This window comes from Bombina bombina, chromosome 6, assembly GCF_027579735.1.
Source record: "Bombina bombina isolate aBomBom1 chromosome 6, aBomBom1.pri, whole genome shotgun sequence".
NCBI classification, from domain to species: domain Eukaryota; kingdom Metazoa; phylum Chordata; class Amphibia; order Anura; family Bombinatoridae; genus Bombina; species Bombina bombina.
The window spans coordinates 716,897,560-716,922,513 of NC_069504.1; the positions used below are offsets into that span (position 1 = coordinate 716,897,560).

General features: G+C 36.9%; 1 protein-coding gene across 3 annotated transcripts in view; it reads left to right on the forward strand.

The window, feature by feature from the left end:
• The window catches only part of UBL5 (ubiquitin like 5), a 29,399-nt gene extending 10,232 nt beyond the window's left edge, over positions 1-19,167 (forward strand). For all 3 annotated transcript variants that reach the window (XR_008402876.1, XR_008402877.1, XM_053717904.1), the window contains exons 3-5: positions 606-689; positions 16,795-16,832; positions 17,736-19,167. Coding sequence is in view for 1 of the 3 variants with exons in the window: in XM_053717904.1 (XP_053573879.1) it covers positions 606-689; positions 16,795-16,832; positions 17,736-17,779 (166 nt within the window). In the remaining 2 variants the exon portion in view is untranslated. The remainder of the gene's footprint in view (positions 1-605; positions 690-16,794; positions 16,833-17,735) is intronic.
• The last annotated feature ends 5,787 nt before the right edge of the window (positions 19,168-24,954 follow it).

Below are 24,954 nucleotides of genomic sequence, written 5' to 3' on the forward strand. Positions count from 1 at the left end.
CTGAAGCCAACTGCGCTTCCTGGATTTGATCGCGATCTGGAGGGCATTCCTAGCGTCATAGGGAAGCCCCCCAGACCTGATCCCATAATTGAAATCTCGTGATTTCAATTTGTCTACATCGGAACGTCTTTCCGATGTAGACATTTATGACCCTGTCATGAAAGGGTTAAGAAAGCATATCGCAAACACAGTGCTTTCTTCAATGAGGTGACCTTGTCACCTCTAGACTAATAGCCGTGCGTGCCAGCTGACATCCTAGCACGGCTAGTGGTGTAAACGTTGCCTCGTTTGTGAAGAGCACTGTGCCGTGGACGGATGGATGGGCTGTGTTTGCGATATGCTTTCTTAATAGCTAGGGTGAGTGTTTGGGCTTTATTTTACAAAACGATGAGACAAACTTATTTATTTTTAGTGATTGTAAATCCTAGCATTTGTAATATGCTTGGATTTCTTATCACTTTAAGTCTCAAAGAAAGAAGTATTTTGGAGTTTATTCCTAAAGTTTCCTGCTATCCCTTCCTTGATACAGGGATTACCAAACCATTGGAAAGTTGTTGTGTGTGTTTTTTTTTTGTCTACTGTTTCCTTAACTAAATTGTTTTTAGCTCAGAAGACACTATTAAGGATCTGAAGAAACTTATTGCAGCGCAGACAGGCACACGTTGGGAAAAAATTGTGCTGAAGAAATGGTAAGTTAAAGGGACAGTCTAGTCAAAATTAAATTTTCATCATTCAGATAGGGCATGTCATTTGTAAACAACTTTCAAATTTACTTTTATCAAATTTGCTTTGTTCTCTTGGTATTCTTAGTTGAAAGCAAAACCTAGGTAGGCTCACATGCTAATTTCTAAGCTTTTGAAAGCCGCCTCTTATATGAATATATTTGACCGTTTTAAGAGCTAGAGGGCATTCGTTCATGTGTACCATATAGATAATATTGTGCTCATGCTGTGGAGTTAAATGCAAGTTCGTTTTTAAGGCACATGTAGGAGTTACAAACACAGAGTTGCAGGGTTGATAGTGATTAAATTACATGCTGTAATTGATGAGTGCATGCAATTTTTTTATTTGCCTTTAATATGTTCCACTGCATCATTTATTAAGATGCCTGTTCAAAACCAAGCAAACTTGCCAATTTGTGTGTCGTATATCTGTGTAGAAAAAAATTATATATATATATATACACACACACACACCCACCCCTTATACAGCGGGTTAGGGACCAGAGCCCCGCTGTAAAGTGAAACAAGACAGTTTTAGCTTTCTTTTCACTTGAAAACATGTTTGAACTAACATATATTAGGAGTGCAATAGTGCTACATTTAGTTTAACACTAGCACAGCACAGTATTCAATTAGTATTCAATGAAAAATGTACATGTAAAATAGTGGCATAAAATTTGCAAGACTATAGCACTGAGACACATATTGCACTGTAATGCTGTAAACAGAGTGAACTAAGCATAACAAAATGGTGCCATTCACTTTTCTCACAATGATTACAGCACTATTTCAAAATCCTTGGAGGTTGAACTCCAGCTCCACAAAGCGCTGTATTGGTGAAGCGCTGTAAATATATATATATATATATATATATATATATATATATATATATATATATATATATATATATATATTATATATATATAAAAGACCACTATTGTCCAGCACTAGATTATTGCTCTATCATAAAATACCCCACATAAAGAACAAGAGGGTGAAGGAGAGAAAAATATATGCCCCCAGTTAGTGCATAATACAAATTTATTGTTGTAACAAGAGGACAACATATATATTTGTCTACTGCTAGTCTGCAACAGGAACATATCAGTATAGAACATGTACATTTTCATATGGTTCATACATCTGACCATCTGTATAATGTTCCAAATATAATCACAACGTTTTAGCTTTAAAGCTGCAATATGTCCAACCAAGAGAAAAGTTTATTAGAGTTCACACACCACCATAATAAGTTCATATCCCGGATCACAGCATAAACAGGCTGTATTTGTAATCCAAGGGCATGGACATTTGTGGTATTGTCTCAACAAATGGCAGATATATACAGATATATATCAGATATATACAACTGATTATAGGTCATCCATCCAAACTGCTGATGTTGCAACAATTCAGGCGAAACTTTAACCCTTTCAACCTCGGATACATAACATGATAAACAGCAAACCGCTATATTACTTTTGTCGATGTAAGCTCTTCTGTATTGCCTTCACATTATCGCCATTTTCAAGTTGGCTGGGGTTTTAAGCTGTATTACCTTACGTCATGTATACTTGTCTCGTTCTTCCGGAGTTGGATGTTTGCACTGTGCCTCTGAAATGTTCGTAACCACTTTGGCATCTTAAAAGGAATACTTGTGGCAATATGATAGAGCAATAGTCTAGTGCTGAACAATAGTGGTCTCTCTTCTCTTTTGTTTAATCTATTCATATTACTACCACTACCGTGCACCCTTGATAATGTATCTCTAGTCTAGGGAATATTATATCTGTGACTACTCAAGTAGATTATACTTTCTGTGCTGATTTAACATTGTAATTTTCTGTCATGTAATTGGCAAGAGTCCATGAGCTAGTGACATATGGGATATACAATCCTACCAGGAGGGGCAAAGTTTCCCAAACTTTAAAATGCCTATAAATACACCCCCTCACCACACCCACAATTCAGTTTTTACAAACTTTGCCTCCTATGGAGGTGGTGAAGTAAGTTTGTGCTAAGATTTCTACGTTGATATGCGCTTCTCAGCATTGTTGAAGCCCGATTCCTCTCAGAGTACAGCAAATGTCAGAGGGACGTGAAGGAAGTATCACTTATGAATATGATGATTGCCCTAACGGGGGTCTATTTCATAGGTTCTCTGTTATCGGTCGTAGAGATTAATCTCCTACCTCCCTTTTCAGATCGACGATATACTCTCAATTTACCATTACCTCTACTGATAACTGTTTCAGCACTGGTTTGGCTATCTGCTATATGTAGATGACTGTCTTTTTGGTAAGTATGTTTTTATTATTTAAGACACCTCAGCTATGGTTTGGCACTTTATGCATTTATATAAAGTTCTAAATATATGTATTGTACTTATATTTGCCATGAGTCGGGTTCATGTATTTCCTTCTGCAGACTGTCAGTTTCATATTTTGGGAAAATGAACATTTTTTTTTTTTTTAAGAAATTTTTTCTTACCTGGGGTTTAGTCCTTTTTCTAATTGACTACTTCTTGCAAATTGCGGGCGGTATTAGGCCCGCGGGTGCGTCAAATGCTAGACTTTATTGCGTAATTTTTGGCGCAAAATTTTTTTTGGCGTGAAAAATACGTCTGACGCAACTTCGTCATTTTCGGCGTCATAGTTGACGCCGGAGTCTTACACAAGGTTGCGTCATTAGTGACGCGAGTGTGTCATTTCCGGTTATTATTGGCGCCAAAAAAGTTTTCAGTTACGTTGTGCGTCATACTTGGCGCCAAACTTTTTCATTATTTTAATACCCCATTGATGTTTGCCTTTTTCTCTATCAGAGGGCTATGCTTTTTGCATTTTTTCCCATTCCTGAAACTGTCATATAAGGAAATTGATAATTTTGCTTTATATGTTGTTTTTTCTTTTACATTTTGCAAGATGTCTCAATCTAATCCTGCCTCAGAAGTTTCTGCTGGAACATTGTTGCCTGACATCGGGTCTACCAAAGCTAAGTGCATTTGTTGTAAGATTGTGGAAATTATTTCGCCGAATGTCATTTGTAATAGTTGTCATGATAAACTTTTACATGCAGATAGTGTGTCCATCAGTAATAGTACATTGCCAGTTGCAGTTCCTTCAACTTCTAATGTACATGATATACCTATGAATTTGTTTCTGATTCTATCCAGAAGGCTTTGTCTGCATTTCCACCTTCTAATAAACGTAAAAGGTCTTTTAAAACTTCTCATTCAGTTGATGAAATTTCAAATGGCCAACAACATAATGATTTATCCTCCTCTGATGAGGATCTATCTGATTCAGAAGATCCTTCCTCAAACATTGACACTGACAAATCTACTTATTTAGTATATGCGTTCTTTATTAAAAGAAGTGTTAATTACTTTGGATATTGAGGTAACCAGTCCTCTTGACGTTCAGTCTAATCAACGTTTAAATGCTATTTTCCTATTCCTGAGGCTATTTCTGATATGATTTTTAAGGAATGGAATAAGCCAGGTACTTCTTTTATTCCTTCTTCAAGGTTTAAAAAATTGTATCTTTACCAGCAAAATCTATAGAGTTTTGGGAAAAAATCCCCAAAGTTGATGCGGCTATTTCTACACTTGCTAAACGTACCACTATTCCTATGGAAGATAGTACTTCCTTTAAGGATCCTTTAGAGATAGGAAGCTTGAATCTTATCTAAGGAAGGCCTATTTATATTCAGGTCATCTTCTCAGACCTGCAATTTCTTTGGCTGATGTTGCGGCTGCATCAACTTTCTGGTTGGAGAATTTAGCGCAACAAGAATTGGATTCTGACATATCTAGCATTATTCGCTTACTGCAACATGCTAATCATTTTATTTGTGATGCCATTTTTGATATTATCAAAATTGATGTTAGATCCATGTCTTTAGCTATATTAGCTAGAAGAGCTTTGTGGCTTAAATCTTGGAATGCTGATATGACATCTAAATCTAGATTATCTCTTTCTTTCCAAGGTAATAATTTATTTGGTTCTCAGTGGGATTCTATTATTTCAACTGTCACTGGGGGAAAGGGAGTTTTTCTGCCTAAGGGTAAATCTAAGGCTTCTAACCTTTTTCGTTCCTTTCGTCAAAATAAAGAACAAAAACTCAATCCTTCCCCCAAGGAATCTGTTTCCAATTGGAAGCCTTCCTCAAATTGGAATAAATCCAAGCCATTTAAGAAACCAAAGTCAGCCCCTAAGTCTGCATTAAGGTGCGGCCCTCATTCCAGCTCAGCTGGTAGGGGGCAGATTAAGGTTTTTCAAGGATATTTGGATAAATTCTGTCCAAAATCAATGGATTCAGAGCATTGTCTCTCAAGGGTATCGAATAGGATTCAGAGTAAGACCTCCTGTGAGAAGATTTTTTTTTCTCTCGCGTATCTCAGCAAATCCAGTAAAAGCTCAGGCTTTCCTGAAGTGTGTTTCGGGCCTGGAGTCTTCAGGGGTAATCATGCCAGTTCCTTTTCAGGAACAAGGTTTGGGGTTTTATTCAAATCCTATTAATTGTCCCAAAGAAGGAAAATTTATTCAGACCAGTTCTGGATCTGAAAATTTTGAATTGTTATGTAAGAGTACCAACTTTCAAGATGGTGACTATAAGGACTATTCTGCCTTTTGTTCAGCAAGGACATTATATGTCCACAATAGACTTGCAGGATGCATACCTTCATATTCCGATTCATCCAGAACACTATCAGTTTCTGAGATTCTATTTTCTAGACAAGCATTACCAATTTGTTGCTCTTCCATTTGGCCTAGCAACAGCTCCAAGAATCTTTTCAAAGGCTTTACAGGCTCCTCCATTTGAGCCTATGCATTCTTTGGACATTAAACTACTTTCTTGGAAAGTGTTGTTCCTTTTGGCGATCTCTTCTGCTAGAAGAGTTTCTGAGCTATCTGCTCTTTCTTGTGAGTCTCCTTTTCTGATCTTACATCAGGATAAGGCAGTTTTGCGGACTTCTTTTCAATTTTTACCTAAGGTTGTGAATTCTAATAACATTAGTAGAGAAATTGTTGTCCCTTCCTTGTGTCCTAATCCTAAGAATTCTTTGGAAAGATCCTTACATTCTTTGGATGTGGTAAAAGCTTTGAAATATTATGTGGAAGCTACTAAAGATTTCAGGAAGACTTCAAGTCTATTTGTTTTATTTTCTGGTCCTAGAAAAGGTCAGAAGGCTTCTGCTATTTCCTTGGCTTCTTGGTTGAAACTTTTGATTCATCAAGTTTATTTGGAGTCGGGTAATGCCCCGCCTCAAAGAATTACAGCTCATTCTACTAGATCAGTCTCCACTTCGTGGGCCTTTTTAAGAATGAAGCTTCAGTTGATCAGATTTGCAAAGTGGCAAATTGGTCCTCTTTGCATACATTTACTAAATTCTACCGTGTTTATGTATTTGCTTCTTCAGAAGCAGTTTTTGGTAGAAAAGTTCTTCAGGCAGCTGTTTCAATTTGATTCTTCTGCTTTTGATTTAATTTTTTTTTCTTTCATTTATGAGAATAAACTTTTTTTTTCTTTTTTTTTGGGGGGGTTGTGGATTAATTTTTTCAGCGGAATATGTTTTTTCTTTCATGTAATTAGCAAGAGTCCATGAGCTAGTGACGTATGGGATATACATTCCTACCAGGAGGGTCAAAGTTTCCCAAACCTTAAAATGCCTATAAATACACCCCTCACCACACCCACAATTCAGTTTTACAAACTTTGCCTCCGATGGAGGTGGTGAAGTAAGTTTGTGCTAGATTCTACGTTGATATGCGCTCCGCAGCAAGTTGGAGCCCGGTTTTCCTCTCAGCGTGCAGTGAATGTCAGAGGGATGTGAGGAGAGTATTGCCTATTTGAATGCAGTGATCTCCTTCTACGGGGTCTATTTCATAGGTTCTCTGTTATCGGTCGTAGAGATTCATCTCTTACCTCCCTTTTCAGATCGACGATATACTCTTATATATACCATTACCTCTGCTGATTCTCGTTTCAGTACTGGTTTGGCTTTCTACAAACATGTAGATGAGTGTCCTGGGGTAAGTAAATCTTATTTTCTGTGACACTCTAAGCTATGGTTGGGCACTTTATTTATAAAGTTCTAAATATATGTATTCAAACATTTATTTGCCTTGACTCAGAATGTTCAACTTTCCTTATTTTTCAGACAGTCAGTTTCATATTTGGGATAAATGCATTTGTTTCAATCATTTTTTCTTACCTTAAAAAATTTGACTTTTTCCCTGTGGGCTGTTAGGCTCGCGGGGGCAGAAAATGCTTCATTTTATTGCGTCATTCTTGGCGCGGACTTTTTTGGCGCAAAAATTTTTTTCTGTTTCCGGCGTCATACGTGTCGCCGGAAGTTGCGTCATTTTTTGACGTTTTTTTGCGTCAAAAATGTCGGCGTTCCGGATGTGGCGTCATATTTGGCGCCAAAAGCATTTAGGCGCCAAATAATGTGGGCGTCTTTTTTGGCGCTAAAAAATATGGGCGTCATTTTTGTCTCCACATTATTTAAGTCTCATTATTTATTGCTTCTGGTTTCTAGAAGCTTGTTTACTGGCATTTTTTTCCCATTCCTGAAACTGTCATTTAAGGAATTTGATCAATTTTGCTTTATATGTTGTTTTTTTCTTTTACATATTGCAAGATGTTCCACGTTGCAACTGAGTCAGAAGATACTTCAGGAAAATCACTGCACAGTGCTGGAGCTACCAAGCTAAGTGTATCTGCTATAAACTTTTGGTATCTGTTTCTCCAGCTGTTATTTGTATTGCATGTCATGTCAAACTTATTAATGCAGATAAAATTTCCTTTAGTACTGTTACATTACCTGTTGCTGTTCCGTCAACATCTAATTTTCAGAGTGTTCCTGATAGCATAAGAGATTTTATTTTTTAAATCCATTAAGAAGGCTATGTCTGTTATTTCTCCTTCTAGTATACATAAAAGTCTTTTAAAACTTCTCTTTTTTCAGATGAATTTTTAAATGAACATCATCATTCTGATACTGATAATGGTTCTTCTGGTTCAGAGGTTTCTGTCTCAGAGGTTGATGCTGATAAATCTTTGTATTTGTTCAAGATGGAATTTATTCGTTCTTTACTTAAAGAAGTGTTATTTGCATTAGAAATAGAGGATTCTGGTCCTCTTGATACTAAATGTAAACGTTTAAATAAGGTTTTTAAATCTCCTGTAGTTATTCCAGAAGTGTTTTATCTCCCTGATGCTATTTATGAAGTAATTTCCAGGGAATGGAATAATTTGGGTAATTTATTTACTCCTTCTGGACGTTTAAGCAAATTATATCCTGTGCCATCTGACAGATTAGAGTTTTATGTGGCTGTCTCTACTCCTGCTAATGTACTATTATTCCTACGGCAGATAGTACTTGATTTAAGGATCCTTTAGATAGGAAAATTGAAATCCTTTCTAAGAAAAGCTTCCTTATGTTCAGGTAATCTTCTTAGACCTGCTATATTTTTAGCGGATGTTGCTGCAGCTTCAACTTTTTGGTTAGAAGCTTTAGCGCAACAAGTAACAGATCATAATTTTATAGCATTATTATTATTCTATAACATGCTAATAATTTTATTGGTGATACCATCTTTTGATATCATTAGAGTTGATGTCAGGTATATGTCTCTAGCTATTTTAGCTAGAAAAGCTTTATGGATTAAACTTGGAATGCTGACATGTCTTCTAAGTCAACTTTGCTTTCCCTTTCTTTCCAGGGTAAATAATCATTTTCGTTCCTTTCCTCACAACAAGGAACAAAAGCCTGATCCTTCATCCTCAGGAGCGGTATCGGTTTGGAAACTATTTTCAGTTTGGAATATATCCAAGCCTTATAGAAACCTATAGCCAGCTCCTAAGTACCTATGAAGGCGCGGCCCTTATTCCAGCTCAGCTGGTATGGGGCAGATTACGTTTTCTTCAAAGAAATTTGGATCAATTCCGTTCTTAATCTCTGGTTTCAGAAACATTGTTTCAGAAAGGTACAGAATTGGCTTCAAGTTAAGGCCTCCTGCTAAGAGATTCTTTTCTTCCCGTGTCCCAGTTAACACAGCAAAGGCTCACCATTTCTGAAATGTGTTTCAGATCTAGAGTTGGCTGGAGTATTTATGCCAGTTCCAGTTCTGGAACAGGGGCTGGGGTTTTATTTTATCTCTTCATTGTACCAAAGAAGGTCAATTCCTTCAGACCAGTTCCGGATCTATCATTATTGAATCGTTATGTTAGGATACCAACATTCAAGATGGTTACTGTAGGACTATCCTGCCTTTTGTTTGGCAAGGGCATTATATGTCTACAATAGATTTACAGGATGTGTATCTGCATATTCCGATTCATCCAGATCACTTTTAGTGTCTGAGATTCTCTTTTTAGACAAGCATTACCAGTTTTTTGGCTCTACCGTTTGGCCTAGCCTCAGTTCCAAGAATTTTTTTTCAAAGGTTCTCGGTGCCCTTCTTTCTGTAATCAGAGAATAGGGTTTTGGTATTTCCTTATTTGGACGATATCTTGGTACTTGCTCAGTCTTCTCATTTTCGAAGAATCTCATATGAATCGACTTGTGTTGTTTCTTCAAGTTCATGGTTGGAGGATCAATTTACCAATCAGTTCATTGATTCCTCAGACAAGGGTAACCTTTTTAGGTTTCTAGATAAATTCAGCGTCTATGACTCTGTCCTTGTCAGACAGGAGAAGTTTAACATTGATATCAGCTTGTCAAAACCTTCAGTCACAATCATTCCCTTTGGTAGCCTTATGCATGGAAATGTTGGGTCTTAGGACTGCCGCATCAGATGCGATCTCCTTTGCTCGTTTTCACATGCGACCTCTTCAGCTCTGTATGCTGAACCAATGGTGCAGGGATTACTCAAAGATATCTCAATATCTTTAAACCGATTTTACGACACTCTCTGACATGGTGGACAGATCACTATCGTTTAGTTCAGGGGGCTTCTTTGTTCTTCCGATCTGGACTATAATCTCAACAGATGCAAGTCTTACAGGTTGGGGAGCTGTGTGGGGGTATCTGACGGCACAAGGGGTTTGGGAATCTCAGGAGGTGAGATTTCCGATCAATATTTTGGAACTCCGTGCAATTTTCAGAGCTCTTCAGTCTTGGCCTCTTCTGAAGAGAGAGTTGTTAATTTGTTTTCAGATAGACAATGTCACAACTGTGGCATACATCAATCATCAAGGAGGGACTCACAGTCCTCTGGCTATGAAAGAAGTATCTCGAATTTTGGTTTGGGCGGAATCCAGCTCCTGTCTAATCTCTGCGGTTCATATCCCAGGTATGGACAATTGGAAAGCGGATTATCTCAGTCGCCAAACGTTGCATCCGGGCGAATGGTCTCTTCACCCAGAGGTATTTCTTCAGATTGTTCAATGTGGGAACTTCCAGAAATAGATCTGATGGCTTCTCATCTAAACAAGAAACTTCCCAGGTATCTGTCTAGATCCCGGGATCCTCAGGCGGAGGCAGTGGATGCATTATCTCTTCCTTGGAAGTATCATCCTGTCTATATCTTTCCGCCTCTAGTTCTTTTTCCAAGAGTAATCTCCAAGATTCTGAAGGAATGCTCGTTTGTTCTGCTGGTAGCTCCAGCATGGCCTCACAGGTTTTGGTATGCGGATCTTGTCCGGATGGCCTCTTGCCAACCGTGGACTCTTCCGTTAAGACCAGACCTTTTGTCTCAAGGTCCTTTTTTCCATCAGGATCTGAAATCCTTAAATTTAAAGGTATGGAGATTGAACGCTTGATTCTTGGTCAAAGAGGTTTCTTTGACTCTGTGATTAATACTATGTTACAGGCTCGTAAATCTGTATCCAGAGAGATATATTATAGAGTCTGGAAGACTTGTATTTCTTGGTGTCTTTCTCATCATTTTTCTTGGCATTCTTTTAGAATACCGAGAATATTACAGTTTCTTCAGGATGGTTTAGATAAGGGTTTGTCCGCAAGTTCCTTGAAAGGTCAAATCTCTGCTCTTTCTGTTCTTTTTCACAGAAAGATTGCTATTCTTCCTGATATTCATTGTTTTGTACAAGCTTTGGTTCGTATAAAGCCTGTCATTAAGTCAATTTCTCCTCCTTGGAGTTTGAATTTGGTTCTGGGGGCTCTTCTAGCTCCTCCATTTGAACCTATGCATTCATTGGATATTAAATTACTTTCTAGGAAAGTTTTGTTCCTTTTGGCCATCTCTTCTGCCAGAAGAGTTTCTGAATTATCTGCTCTTTCTTGTGAGTCTCCTTTTCTGATTTTTCATCAGGATAAGGCGGTGTTGCGAACTTCTTTTGAATTTTTTACCTAAGTTGTGAATTCCAACAACATTAGTAGAGACATTGTGGTTCCTTCATTATGTCCTAATCCTAAGAATTCTAAGGAGAAATCGTTGCATTCTTTGGATGTTATTAGAGCTTTGAAATATTATATTGAAGCTACTAAGTCTTTTCGAAAGACTTCTAGTTTATTTGTTATCTTTCCGGTTTTAGAAAGGCCAGAAAACTTCTGCCATTTCTTTGGCATCTTGGTTGAAATCTTTAATTCATCTTGCCTATGTTGAGTCGGGTAAGACTCCGCCTCATAGGATTACAGCTCATTCTACTAGGTCAGTTTCTACTTCCTGGGCGTTTAGGAATGAAGCTTCGGTTGATCAAATTTGCAAAGCGGCAACTTGGTCCTCTTTGCATACTTTTACCAAATTCTACCATTTTGTTGTATTTTCTTCTTCTGAAGCAGTTTTTGGTAGAAAAGTACTTCAGGCAGCAGTTTCAGTTTGAATCTTCTGCTTATGTTTTTCATTAAACTTTTTATTGGGTGTGGATTATTTTCAGCAGGAATTGGCTGTCTTTATTTTATCCCTCCCTCTCTAGTGACTCTTGTGTGGAAAGATCCACATCTTGGGTAGTCATTATCCCATACGTCACTAGCTCATGGACTCTTGCTAATTACATGAAAGAAAACATAATTTATGTAAGAACTTACCTGATAAATTCATTTCTTTCATATTAGCAAGAGTCCATGAGGCCCGCCCTTTTTTTGTGATGGTTATGATTTTTTTGTATAAAGCACAATTATTCCAATTCCTTATTTTATATGCTTTCGCACTTTTTTCTTATCACCCCACTTCTTGGCTATTCGTTAAACTGAATTGTGGGTGTGGTGAGGGGTGTATTTATAGGCATTTTAAGGTTTGGGAAACTTTGCCCCTCCTGGTAGGAATGTATATCCCATACGTCACTAGCTCATGGACTCTTGCTAATATGAAAGAAATTAATTTATCAGGTAAGTTCTTACATAAATTATGTTTTTTTTATTTTTATCCCTCCCTCTCTAGTGACTCTTGCGTAGTGTTCCACATCTTGGGTATTGCTATCCCATACGTCACTAGCTCATGGAATTTTGCCAATTACATGAAAGGAAACATAATTTATGTAACAACTTACCTGATAAATTCATTTCTTTCATATTAGCAAGAGTCCATGAGGCCCGCCCTTTTTTTGTGGTGGTTATGATTTTTTTGTATAAAGCACAATTATTTCCAAATTTCTTTTGTTGATGCTTTTTACTCCTTTCTTTATCACCCCACTGCTTGGCTATTCGTTAAACTGAATTGTGGGTGTGGTGAGGGGTGTATTTATAGGCATTTTGAGGTTTGGGGAAACTTTGCCCCTCCTGGTAAGATTGTATATCCCATATGTCACTAGCTCATGGACTCTTGCCAATATGAAAGAAATAATTTATGTAAGAACTTACCTGATAAATTCATGTTTTTTCTCTTTTTCTCTCTCTTTCTCTCAGTCATGACTGTGTAATCATGTGTCTGCTACACTAATATAGTTAAATAGTGTAAATATAATGCATAAAGTGCAAATGTACGCAATTAAACATAGCAGCCATGTTGATTATGGAAAAATTGTAGTTTGAGCAACCTTGGTAGAGGACCTTGCAAGGAGCACTAAGCATTTTCAGAGAAGAAGATGTTTGAATATTTTTGCAAAATTCAAGATGGCTGCTACAGCATGGATGAGACACTTCTTTTGAGCAATAGCAAATCTAGGTCATAGCGGCACTAAGCACAGCAAGCTTCAAAGTTGTAACCAAAGCATTTCCAGTGCTAGAGATTTTTAAGCGTTTGTGAAAATTTTTTGCAAAATGCAATATGGCCGCTACACCATGTGACCTATGAGTTCAGTGTTGCATGAGATTTAGTAGAGCAATATAGTGTACCAGCATACTTTATTTCAAGTGATTTGCACTAGCAGTTTAAAAGTTATGGGCAATAGAAAAAGCAGCGTAATAATCAGGGCTAGGCAAAGGCAAAGGCTGTGGCGGACATTTTCCAAAATACAGACCTTGGTGAAGGACACCAAGGTACATTTGAAATTAAAATCATTATTTTATAGTGCTTGGTGTTATTATACTGATGCAGATACCACTGACCCTATAACCAGCCCTCCTCTGGCTATACCCATGTGCCAGTGTCACTACTGTGTCATTATATAGCGCTGGGTGTTATTATACTGATGCAGATACCACTGATCCTATAACCAGCCCTCCTCTGGCTATACCCATATGCCAGTGTCACTATTGTGTCATTATGTAGTGCTCGGTGTTATTATACTGATGCAGATACCACTGACACTATAACCAGCCCTTGTCTGGCTATACCCATGTGCCAGTGTCACTACTGTGTCTTTGTATAGAGCTGGGTGTTATTATACAGATGCAGATACACATCCAGTATTTCACTCAGACTTTATTTATTCCATAACTTATCACTCAATATTGCTAGCAGTCTCTTGACAAGCCACTAATTTTATTCACACTACATATTTTTTTTTATTCCTATTATTTAATCAGAAAGAAAAGATATACTAAGGTTGTGGCGGACACTGCAAGGGCTAGTCACGGACACCAGTGTTGGTGTACGGACACCTTGCCTATCCCTGGTAATAATAATAAAAAAAAAAATAATAATAATCCTGACTATTACAATAGGTTGTCCGGCAACTACGTTGCTTGACCCCCTAAATATAATTTGACAATTTTAAATTAATAACAAACCATCTTTAGCCACTTGTTTTAATTATTAAATGTATGGCATATTTTTATACCACCGCCACCTCTAATAATTTGGTGTAAATTCAGTTAAAGGGACACTGAACCCAAATTTTTTCTTTCGTGATTCAGATAGAGCATGCAATTTTAAGCAACTTTCTAATTTACTCCTATTATCATTTTTTTCTTCATTCTCTTGCTATCTTTATTTGAAAAAGGCATCTAAGCTTTTTTTTTTTGGTTCAGAACTCTGGACAGAACTTTTTTATTGGTGGATGAATTTGTCCACCAATCGGCAAGGACAACCTAGGTTATTCACCAAAAATGGGCCGGCATCTAAACTTACATTCTTGCATTTCAAATAAAGATACCAAAAGAATGAAGACAATTTGATAATAGAAGTAAATTAGAAAGTTGCTTAAAATGTCATGCTCTATCTGAATCACAAAAATTTTTTTGGGTTTAGTGTCCCTTTAAATTTCTTTTCATGATTCATGCATAAGTAGTAGTGTGCACATATATCGAAGAGTATTGCATTGAGCAATGATACTTTTTTTTTTTTTTTTTATTGGACTAACTATACATTTATAAGTTGACAAGCTTTCGGAAGAGTTCCTTCCTTTATCAAGTCTGAAGCAATACTGACCAATTCAATGGAATTTACAGATTATGGGCTAGATTTATGAAAGCCCTACGGCTGCAAGAACTTGCTCGCCGTAATTTATAAAGCAGCGGTTCCCTAACCTCTTTGCTACCTCTAAGGTGGCGAAATTCAATCTCCTTGGTCTAGTCAGACCGAGGAGATTGACAGCTCCTGCCCGCGCTTGATTGGCTGTGCGCGGGCAGGGGGCGGGATTGCGCTCGCGTGCAATGGCGAATACCTGCGGGTAATTTCTCCCTGCCACAGGCAAGCTGAGGCGTACAGGGGCGCGTATAAGCACCCCTGTACGCCTCAGCTTTAATAAATCTAGCCCTATATCTTAAAACACAGAATGGCTAAAAAGACAGACAGTGCAGGGAGAGGAGGAGGTGTCGTAAAAATCATGAGGGGGGCTTAGGTAACAGGCAGACAGTGTCCAGTGTAGGAGAACAGACAGGGGAAATATATAGCTATACATAGAGCATATACTGACAAAGTTTTATATATCAACATTGAATCAATATCTGTAAAGATGTGAAATTGTATATACATGGGGAATACAAAAGTTAAAGACAAAAGTGTGGACATAGGCTTACCTATGTACCTATGTGGAATATACAATGTAATTGACTAAATGAAAGTACATTTACAATTTTTTTTGATAATGTGTTAAGAATCCAGAGTCCAGATTTAGTCCAGAATTAAACAAGTTGAAGTGAATTATCATTTTCATTTCAAAGGTTTTTCTTTCCATGGTGTTTTTTGAAGTTGCCTCTGAGATTTTTGATTTTGAGATTTTGGATGGAGTGGTCAGGTTGGGTGAAATGGTGACCAACAGGGGTGCATTATTTTGTTTCACAGTGGTTTTTGATTGAGTGTCTGTGTAAGTTCATCCGAAGGTGCAGTTTTTGGCTTGTTTCTCCAATATAGCATCCCACTTCACATGCAGTGCAATGTATCATGTATACCACATTTGCAGATATACATGAATATGCCCCTTTAATGTTATAGGATTTATTATTGTGATTTGCTGTGCTGCTTTCACAAACGTATTGACACAGTTTGCAGAGAGCTTTATAGCAGCACTTGGTTCCATTCTGAGTGTTCTTTTTCTCAAGGGGTAGCTTCCTATGCACCAGTTTCTGCTTTAGGTTAGGTGGTTGTCTGAATGCCAGGATTGGGGGTTTTGGAAAGATTTTTTTGAGTGTGGGATCCTTTAGGAGTAGTGGCTGTAAGTCTTTTATGATTTTTCGTATCCCTTCCACAGCAGGGTTGTATTTGACTACTAGTGGGATACATGATTTGTTTTTCTTCTCCCTGTATTGTATTAAGTGTTCACGTGGAGTACTGAGGGCAGAGTTAATTTTTTTTAAATTTATAATCCTTGTTTTGTAACCTTTTTCTCTGAATGATTGGGACAGTGTGATGAGGTGTTTGTCACGGTCCTTGGTATCTGAGCAAATTCTGTGGTATCTTGTAGCCTGACTGTAGATTATGGATTTTTTTAAATCTGATTGGGGTGGGAGCTGGAGCTGTGGAGGTAGCTGCATCTATCTGTTGGTTTCCTGTATACAGATGAGTGCAGTTTGCCATTTGTGATGGATATTGTTGTATCCAGGAAGCTGACAGTGTCTCTAGAAAAGTTCATTTTAAGCTTGATTGATGCATGAAATAGATTAAATGTGCAAGTTCTTTTTTCTCCTTCTGTCCATATGATGAAAATATCATCTATGTAGCGAAAGTATTTGAAGGGTTTGTGAGGGTGAGTGGCTAGGAATCTCTGTTCTAAGTCAGCCATGAAAAGGTTTGCATACTGTCAACTTATAAATGTATAGTTAGTCCAATAAAAAAGTATCATTGCTCAATGCCAATACTCTTGTTGTTTTGATATCTAAATCTCTGGACTAACACGGCTACTCCAATATATTTATTCTCTATTTTCTTGTGACCCTTGCTGGTCATGCCTAATCTTTTAATACAGAGGGGCCGAATTATCAATGTGCGGACAGACATGATCCGTTGTAGCGATCATGTCTGCCATAGATCGATAAATGCAGAAATGCTTGTGTAATGTCGCCCCCTGCAGATACACAGCCAATTGCTCGCTAGCAGGGGGTGTCAATCAACCCGATCATATCCGATCGGCTGATTGCTGTCCGTTGCCTCAGAGGTAGTGGACGAGTTAAGGAGCAGCAGTCTTAACGCAATTTTCCAGCAAGCCTCAAGGCTCGCGCGGAAACTGATGCATTGGGGCCGATTGACTGCTTGATAAATCGGCACCAGAGTATGAGTATATGTTTTTTTTGGGGGAGGGTTTTACAGTGAGTTCCTATTAAATTTTGTTTTTCTTTTTCTTTCAGGTATACAATATTCAAAGACCATGTTTCTTTAAGTGACTGTATCCTTTTTATTAAATGTCTGCAATGTTGTCTCTCTAATCTATAAACAACAATGTTCGTCAAGCTTCTCATTTATATAGTATTTGTTTCTAAAATGTATCCTGCTTTTAGAGTCTAGATATAGTTATATTATCATATACACATAGATCACATATTTAATATTTATTTTGAGAATATTATGTACTATGGATATCCACCTATAAATAGCATTTTAAAAGGAAAGCAATTGATTTAGGCTCATACACATTGATATGTTTAATAATGATTCCACCAATGTCTTTGAAGTTTCAATATTTTCTTGCCATTTGGTACAAAGTCAGCGTCCATTTATTTAAACCTACCTGAGGTTAACTGAGAGCTTGCAAAATAATTGGTCACCATAGGCTTTAGTCGCTGTGCTGCTTAGAAACTTGTTTTATTGTTGTTATATCTGCTCTATAGAACTTACATTAAAGGGACATGAAACCCAATTTGTTTCTTTCATGATTTAGAAAGCGTATGCAATGTTATACAACTTTCTAATTTACTTCAATCATCTATTTTGCTTCATTCTCTTGATATCCGTTGCTGAAAAGCATATCTAGATAGGCTCAGTAGCTGCTGATTGGTGGCTGCACATAGATGCCTCGTGTGATTGGCTCACCCATGTGTATTGCCATTTCTTCCGAAAAGGATATCTAAAGAATTAAGCAAATTAGATAATAGAAGTAAATTGGAAATATCTTTAAAATTGTATGCTCTACCTGTATCATGAAAGAAAAATGTTTGGTTTAGTGTCCCTTTAAGTTATTAGCGATTTATTTGATTACAAAATGAAATTAATATTTTACCATGGAACATAATATGTGCCTGGTTTTTATAGGATGGTAATTCAGTTGGATGCCTTAACATTTTATTTTCAGATGAAATTCACGATGGAATGAACCTGGAATTATATTACCAGTAACTTGATGTGCCCTGTATTCTGTATGTGGTCTTACGTTGAGCATGAAACCATTTTTCCCTTCTCCGTTTGACAGTGGAAAGCCTACAATTCTTCAGACTGCAGACGATTTGGGCTTGTTGCGTTTTTGTTTTTTTTGTTGTTAAAATGTATTGGTCGCATTAAACAATTTATAAAAAAAATTCTAGTTTTGATTAATATGATTTTAATGTAGGGAAAAAAAATCCTCTCTTGGTAAGTTAGATCAGTTTCTAATTAAAAGAACCTCATGATGTATGAAAAAAAGATACGTATATGTGTAGTGTAATAAGACTCATGTGATGAATTTGTGAGCTATCTTTTGAGTTTGGATATAACAGGTGACTTTAGAGGTTTCATAAATTATGCTTAACGTTTCTATTTAAAAAAAACCCTGCTGTGCCATCAATCTGGAATACAGGTCATGGGGCCCATAAGTGTATTTCATTGGACAAGTAGATTACACGATAAGGAGGGTGGAGGTAATTGCAGAATCTTAAATGAACATTAAATACTAAATAAATCATTGCTTAAGAGATTAGCTTGAGAATAATTTTTACATGTATTTTCAAAAATTATATTGGTTGTTTAGCTTTGTCTGCACTTCCATGTTTAACATGAATTGGAAAGCCCACAATATTCAGAAATAAATTACAGTAAAGGAGAACAAAATAAATAATAAAAGTATATCGCAAAGTAGTTTTACTACACATAGTTAAACAATTTATATTAATATCTTGAGGTATTTAATGTCGCTTTAAAGGGACACCGAACTCAATTTTTTTCTTTTGTGATTCAGATAGAGCATGACATTTTAAGCAACTTTATAATTTACTCCTATTATCAAATTTTCTTTATTCTCTTGGTATCTTTAGATGCCGGACCTTGTCCTTGCTGATTGGTGGATACATTTGTCCACCAATAAAAAAGTGTTGTCCAGAATCTGAACCAAGAAAAAAAGCTGATGCCTTTTTCAAATAAATATAGCAAGAGAACAAATAAAAATTGATAATAGGAGTAAATTAGAAAGTTGCTTAAAATTGCATGCTCTATCTGAATCACAAAAGAAAAAAATTGGGTTCAGTGTCCCTTTAAGCTCATCCATTGATATAAACATGTAATTTTGAGAGTACTAGTCTTCCCTTTTAAATGAATTTATGTTCAAGCTGTACAAATTAAGGTGTTTAGTTTAATACAGTTGCATACATATTTAATAGTTGAAGAAAATGATGCACTCTATGTATTTTAGAAAAGTAATGTGTTCCTTTAAGAGACTATTCTTATATAATGCTGTTATAACAAGGTGTACAATTAGCCTATTATTTCTTTGTTTAGTGTAAAATAAACGTGTTTTCATGGCACTTTGAATCTCACATGCCTAAACTCATGTTCAATATTTTTTTTTGTGTTAATAAATATAATTTACTGAATTTATCTAAATGCATGAATAAGCACATTGCAGATATTGGTTAGATGAAATGGTGTCTGTTTAAATGAAGTGGAAGATTTCATTACAAAGAATCTAAGATGGGGTAGATGAGTATTGCATACACCCAGTCTTGTGAAGCTCGCTTTTTTTTTTTTTTTTTCTTTCTTTTTATGCATGAAAACTGGAGCATATGGACCAGGGGGATATGCACAGTTGCTTTAATTGCAATAAAATGGTACTGTCCAATCTGTCAACTTATCATTTTTTTATTTATTTACAGTGCTGCAGCCAAAACTACTGTATTCTTGAAATTTTCATATCTGACAATTCTGTTAACTATAGTTGGTTAAAATCCCAACACTTATTAATAAGAACATTTATTTTTCCAAAAAATGTTTTTTTTATAGAAGAGTAATTTGCAATATAGTTCCTTGGCTACAGGGAATGCTGGGTGTTTTGTCTGCTTACAAAGCTGTAATCCATAAAAATGGGACATTGTACTTTATTACTATTACTAGTTTGCTTGTCAAACCTTGTTTAGCATTTTCTCTGAATTCAAAGTAACTTCTACTCGCATAGTGACATACATTGGAGAAAACTGCTTTTTTTTTTTTTTTAAATAAATGAATCCCAAAAGATGTAATATATCCGTATCAGTGTAACAATATCAGGGGACTTACCCAGTCCTTGAGCACAAAGGGATCTGAGTTTATCAGTTTTGTAATACTCATATAGTGTAACATCCTTCACTTATATGGGTGTTGATCACAGTCTTCCTTTTGTCTTCGGCACATAACCATTTTTTTTAAATTTAGGCTGTTATTGTGGGGGTGTTTTTCGAGTGATCACAGTCCCAAAATGCACCTGCCATTATTGCAATGAAATATTACCCCCTGAAAATATGTAATTGTTTGCATTGTTAATCTTGAGCTTTCATAATATAAAAATGAAATGCACACGATTAACGACTGAAAAAAGTGCTGCCGATAAACAATGAAAATGGCAGATTGTGACCACTTTGACATCGAAAAGGGCTCAACTGTAGCTATTAAAGGTTAGAAAGGTCAAAAACATAATTTATGTAAGAACTTACCTGATAAATTCATTTCTTTCATAGTGGCAAGAGTCCATGAGCTAGTGACGTATGGGATATACATTCCTACCAGGAGGGGGCAAAGTTTCCCAAACCTCAAAATGCCTATAAATACACCTCCGACCTTACTCACATCTTACTTTAACAAATAGCCAAAAAGTGAGGTGTATAAAAAGGAGTAAAAAGCATACAAAAAGAGGAACTGGAAAAAATATTGTGCTTTTATACAAAAAAAACATAACCACAAAAAATAGGGTGGGTCTCATGGACTCCTGCTACTATGAAATAAATTAATCAGGTAAGTTCTTACATAAATGTTTTTTCTTTCATGTAATTGGCAAGAGTCCATGACCTAGTGACGTATGGGATATACAATCCTACCAGGAGGGGCAAAGTTTCCCACACCTCAAATGCCTATAAATACACCCCTCACCACACCCACAATTCAGTTTTACAAAATTTGCCTCCTATGGAGGTGGTGAAGTAAGTTTGTGCTAAGATTTCTATGTTGACATGCTTTTTTTGAAGCCCGATTCCTCTGAGTACAGCGAATGTCAGAGGGATGTGAAGGGAGTATCACCTATTGAATGCAATGATTTTCCTAACTGGGGTCTAGTTCATAGGTTCTCTGTTATCGGTTGTAGAGATTCATCTCCTACCTCCCTTTTCATATCGATGATATACTCTCATACAGGGAGTGCAGAATTATTAGGCAAGTTGTATTTTTGAGGATTACTTTTATTATTGAACAACAACCATGTTCTCAATGAACCCAAAAAACTCATTAATATCAAAGTTGAATAGTTTTGGAAGTAGTTTTTAGTTTGTTTTTAGTTATAGCTATTTTAGGGGGATATCTGTGTGTGCAGGTGACTATTACTGTGCATAATTATTAGGCAACTTAACAAAAAACAAATATATACCCATTTCAATTATTTATTTTTACCAGTGAAACCAATATAACATCTCAACATTCACAAATATACATTTCTGACATACAAAAACAAATCAGTGACCAATATAGCCACCTTTCTTTGCAAGGACACTCAAAAGCCTGCCATCCATGGATTCTGTCAGTGTTTTGATCTGTTCACCATCAACATTGCGTGCAGCAGCAACCACAGCCTCCCAGACACTGTTCAGAGAGGTGTACTGTTTTCCCTCCTTGTAAATCTCACATTTGATGATGGACCACAGGTTCTCAATGGGGTTCAGATCAGGTGAACAAGGAGGCCATGTCATTAGATTTTCTTCTTTTATACCCTTTCTTGCCAGCCACGCTGTGGATTACTTGGACGCGTGTGATGGAGCATTGCCCTGCATGAAAATCATGTTTTTTCTTGAAGGATGCAGACTTCTTCCTGTAACACTGCTTGAAGAAGGTGTCTTCCAGAAACTGGCAGTAGGACTGGGAGTTGAGCTTGACTCCATCCTCAACCCAAAAAGGCCCCACAAGCTCATCTTTGATGATACCAGCCCAAACCAGTACTCCACCTCCACTTTGCTGGCGTCTGAGTCGGACTGGAGCTCTCTGCCCTTTACCAATCCAGCCACGGGCCCATCAAGACTCACTCTCATTTCATCAGTCCATAAAACCTTAGAACAATCAGTCTTGAGATATTTCTTGGCCCAGTCTTGACGTTTCAGCTTGTGTGTCTTGTTCAGTGGTGGTCGTTTTTCAGCCTTTCTTACCTTGGCCATGTCTCTGAGTATTGCACACCTTGTGCTTTTGGGCACTCCAGTGATGTTGCAGCTCTGAAATATGGCCAAACTGGTGGCAAGTGGCATCTTGGCAGCTGCACGCTTGACTTTTCTCAGTTCATGGGCAGTTATTTTGCGCCTTGGTTTTTCCACACGCTTCTTGCGACCCTGTTGACTATTTTGAATGAAACGCTTGATTGTTCGATGATCACGCTTCAGAAGCTTTGCAATTTTAAGAGTGCTGCATCCCTCTGCAAGATATCTCACTATTTTTGACTTTTCTGAGCCTGTCAAGTCCTTCTTTTGACCCATTTTGCCAAAGGAAAGGAAGTTGCCTAATAATTATGCACACCTGATATAGGGTGTTGATGTCATTAGACCACACCCCTTCTCATTACAGAGATGCACATCACCTAATATGCTTAATTGGTAGTAGGCTTTTGAGCCTATACAGCTTGGAGTAAGACAACGTGCATAAAGAGGATGATGTGGTCAAAATACTCATTTGCCTAATAATTCTGCACTCCCTGTATACCATTACCTCTACTCATAACTGTTTCAGTACTGGTTTGGCTATCTGCTATATGTGGATGGGTGTGTTTTTGGTAAGTGTTTTTTATTACTTAAGACACCCCAGCTATGGTCTGGCACTTTATGCATTTCAAAATATATGTATTGTACTTAAAAAGGAAAAATTTCTGCAGAGCGCCAACTAAACAGACCTTTGGCTCTGATAGATTGGCACCTAGTTGCCAATAAAGAGTTAACAATAGATAATGAAGATATATCGGATCGCCAAACAAAGTAGGCTGGGTCAAGGATCAGCACAAAAAATACCAACAATGATACTAAGTGTGTAGAGGGAAATGATTTTAATAAAATGGATACAATCCTAAAAATTGTTGCTAGACGACTTGTTGCATTCCTTAAAAAATAGTAACATTTAAATAAAAACAGTCATTTATCATGGATCCATGTTAAAGATAAAAATACAGCATATATGTTTAATACATAAGATCAAATAACTAAGAGAACTCGGGTACACAATTGAACTAATACTCGCGAGTGTTTGGAGCTAATGTGTGAAGAGAAAAAAAAACGGATATGATCACCGCGGACAATAGCTGGATGTAATAATAATGATGTGAGAATAATGTAGTACAAAGTAGATGTTAGGTTTAATCCTATGACAGTGGATTTTGGGGAAAGAATGGTTCCGGTTCACACCAGAAATTTCCTTATGTATATAGGTGTGATAACTAAATACAACAAAAATAAGGTTTATGTGGCGATTGGTAAAGTAAATAATACGACAATAAAAATTTGTGAGGGAAAACTAATCCCAACTCACACCTATTGTTTTGTTTATGTGTTTAGCAAAACGGAGAAGAATCCAAAATTGATTGAAGGGTGAAAAAAAATACCTTAACAGGTGCTAGATGAAAAATAACTTGACCGTGTGAACTAAATCTTTTGAAAAAAATGTGGAAAACACTCAGCGTGTGTATATTGCATAAAAAAAACATGTTGGTGAATATTAAAAAGTGAGTGTGCACATAAAAAAGCAATTGTGGGCAATGAATAGAAAAAAAAACAAATATAACAATGCAGTGATAGTGGTCCTAGATCAGTAGGAACATAATTAATAAGTGACAACCAACAACAGCTAAAACAGAGGATCTCCGGTACCAGAGACCGCTGGGGTAACAGTATAGAAAACTACTGGATAATGTCCGTTAGTGGTTGGTGAAGCAAATATAAAATGAGTCCAGATTCCAGTTAAAACGTGAAATGTCTCCTTAACAATTTGTCCAAAACATAAATCCCATATCCAAAGAAAGTAAAAAAGTCAAATAGTAGTTTTCTTTAAGAGGGTTAGCCAAGTAAATAAATCCCAATGCGTGATTCAAGCTAATATCCTTTACCTGTTGGAAAAAAAACAAAGCATATATAGTGCAGAGGGTTTCTGTTTGCATGAAAAAATAATAAAATGCTCCTTACCAGTCAACGCGTTTTGGTCCTCACTGACCTTTATCAAATGGATAGCGCACGGCAAAGTAGTCAACCTTAACGTATATAAACTGTATTCAGTTAGTTTACTAACTAACAGATTGCACGAGGAGAGCCATTTAAATCACTAACTCTAATGTTTAGCTATATTACATATCATCCAATTAGATTGTAGTTTTTGCTCACACCCCCGGCCCAGCCAATGGTAAACTCGCTTTGGTCCAAGCCCTCTGAAACTCGGAATATATCAATATATTATAGTAAGTCACATAGATCGACATTTTAACAAATTGTGTCAAACATTTATACATAGAAAACTCCCTGAAGGAACAATATAAGGATTACAATTCCTATCAAAACAGATTTAACAATAAAAAATGTTTTTGTTTTCTCCTGTTAAGTGTAGTCAGTCCATGGGTCATCCATTACTTATGGGATTATAACTCCTCCCTAACAGGAAGTGCAAGAGGATCACCCAAGCAGAGCTGCTATATAGCTCCTCCCCTCTACGTCATATCCAGTCATTCTTTTGCACCTAACTAAAGATAGGACGTGTGAGAGGACTGTGGTGTGTTAAACTTAGTTTTTATTTCTTCAATCAAAAGTTTGTTATTTTAAACGGCACCGGAGTGTGTTGTTTGTTCTCAGGCAGCATTAGAAGAAGAATCTGCCTGAGTTTTTCTATGATCTTAGCGGTCGTAACTAAGATCCACTTGCTGTTCTCGGCCATTCTGAGGAGTGAGGTAACTTCAGAACAGGGGATAGCATGCAGGGCCCACCTGCAAGGAGGTATGTGCAGTAAATTATTTTCTAAGGAATGGAATTGACTGAGAAAATACTGCTAATACCGATGTAATGTAAGTGCAGCCTTAAATGCAGTAGTAGCGACTGGTATCAGGCTGTTAAGTATGTATGTATACTCTGAGG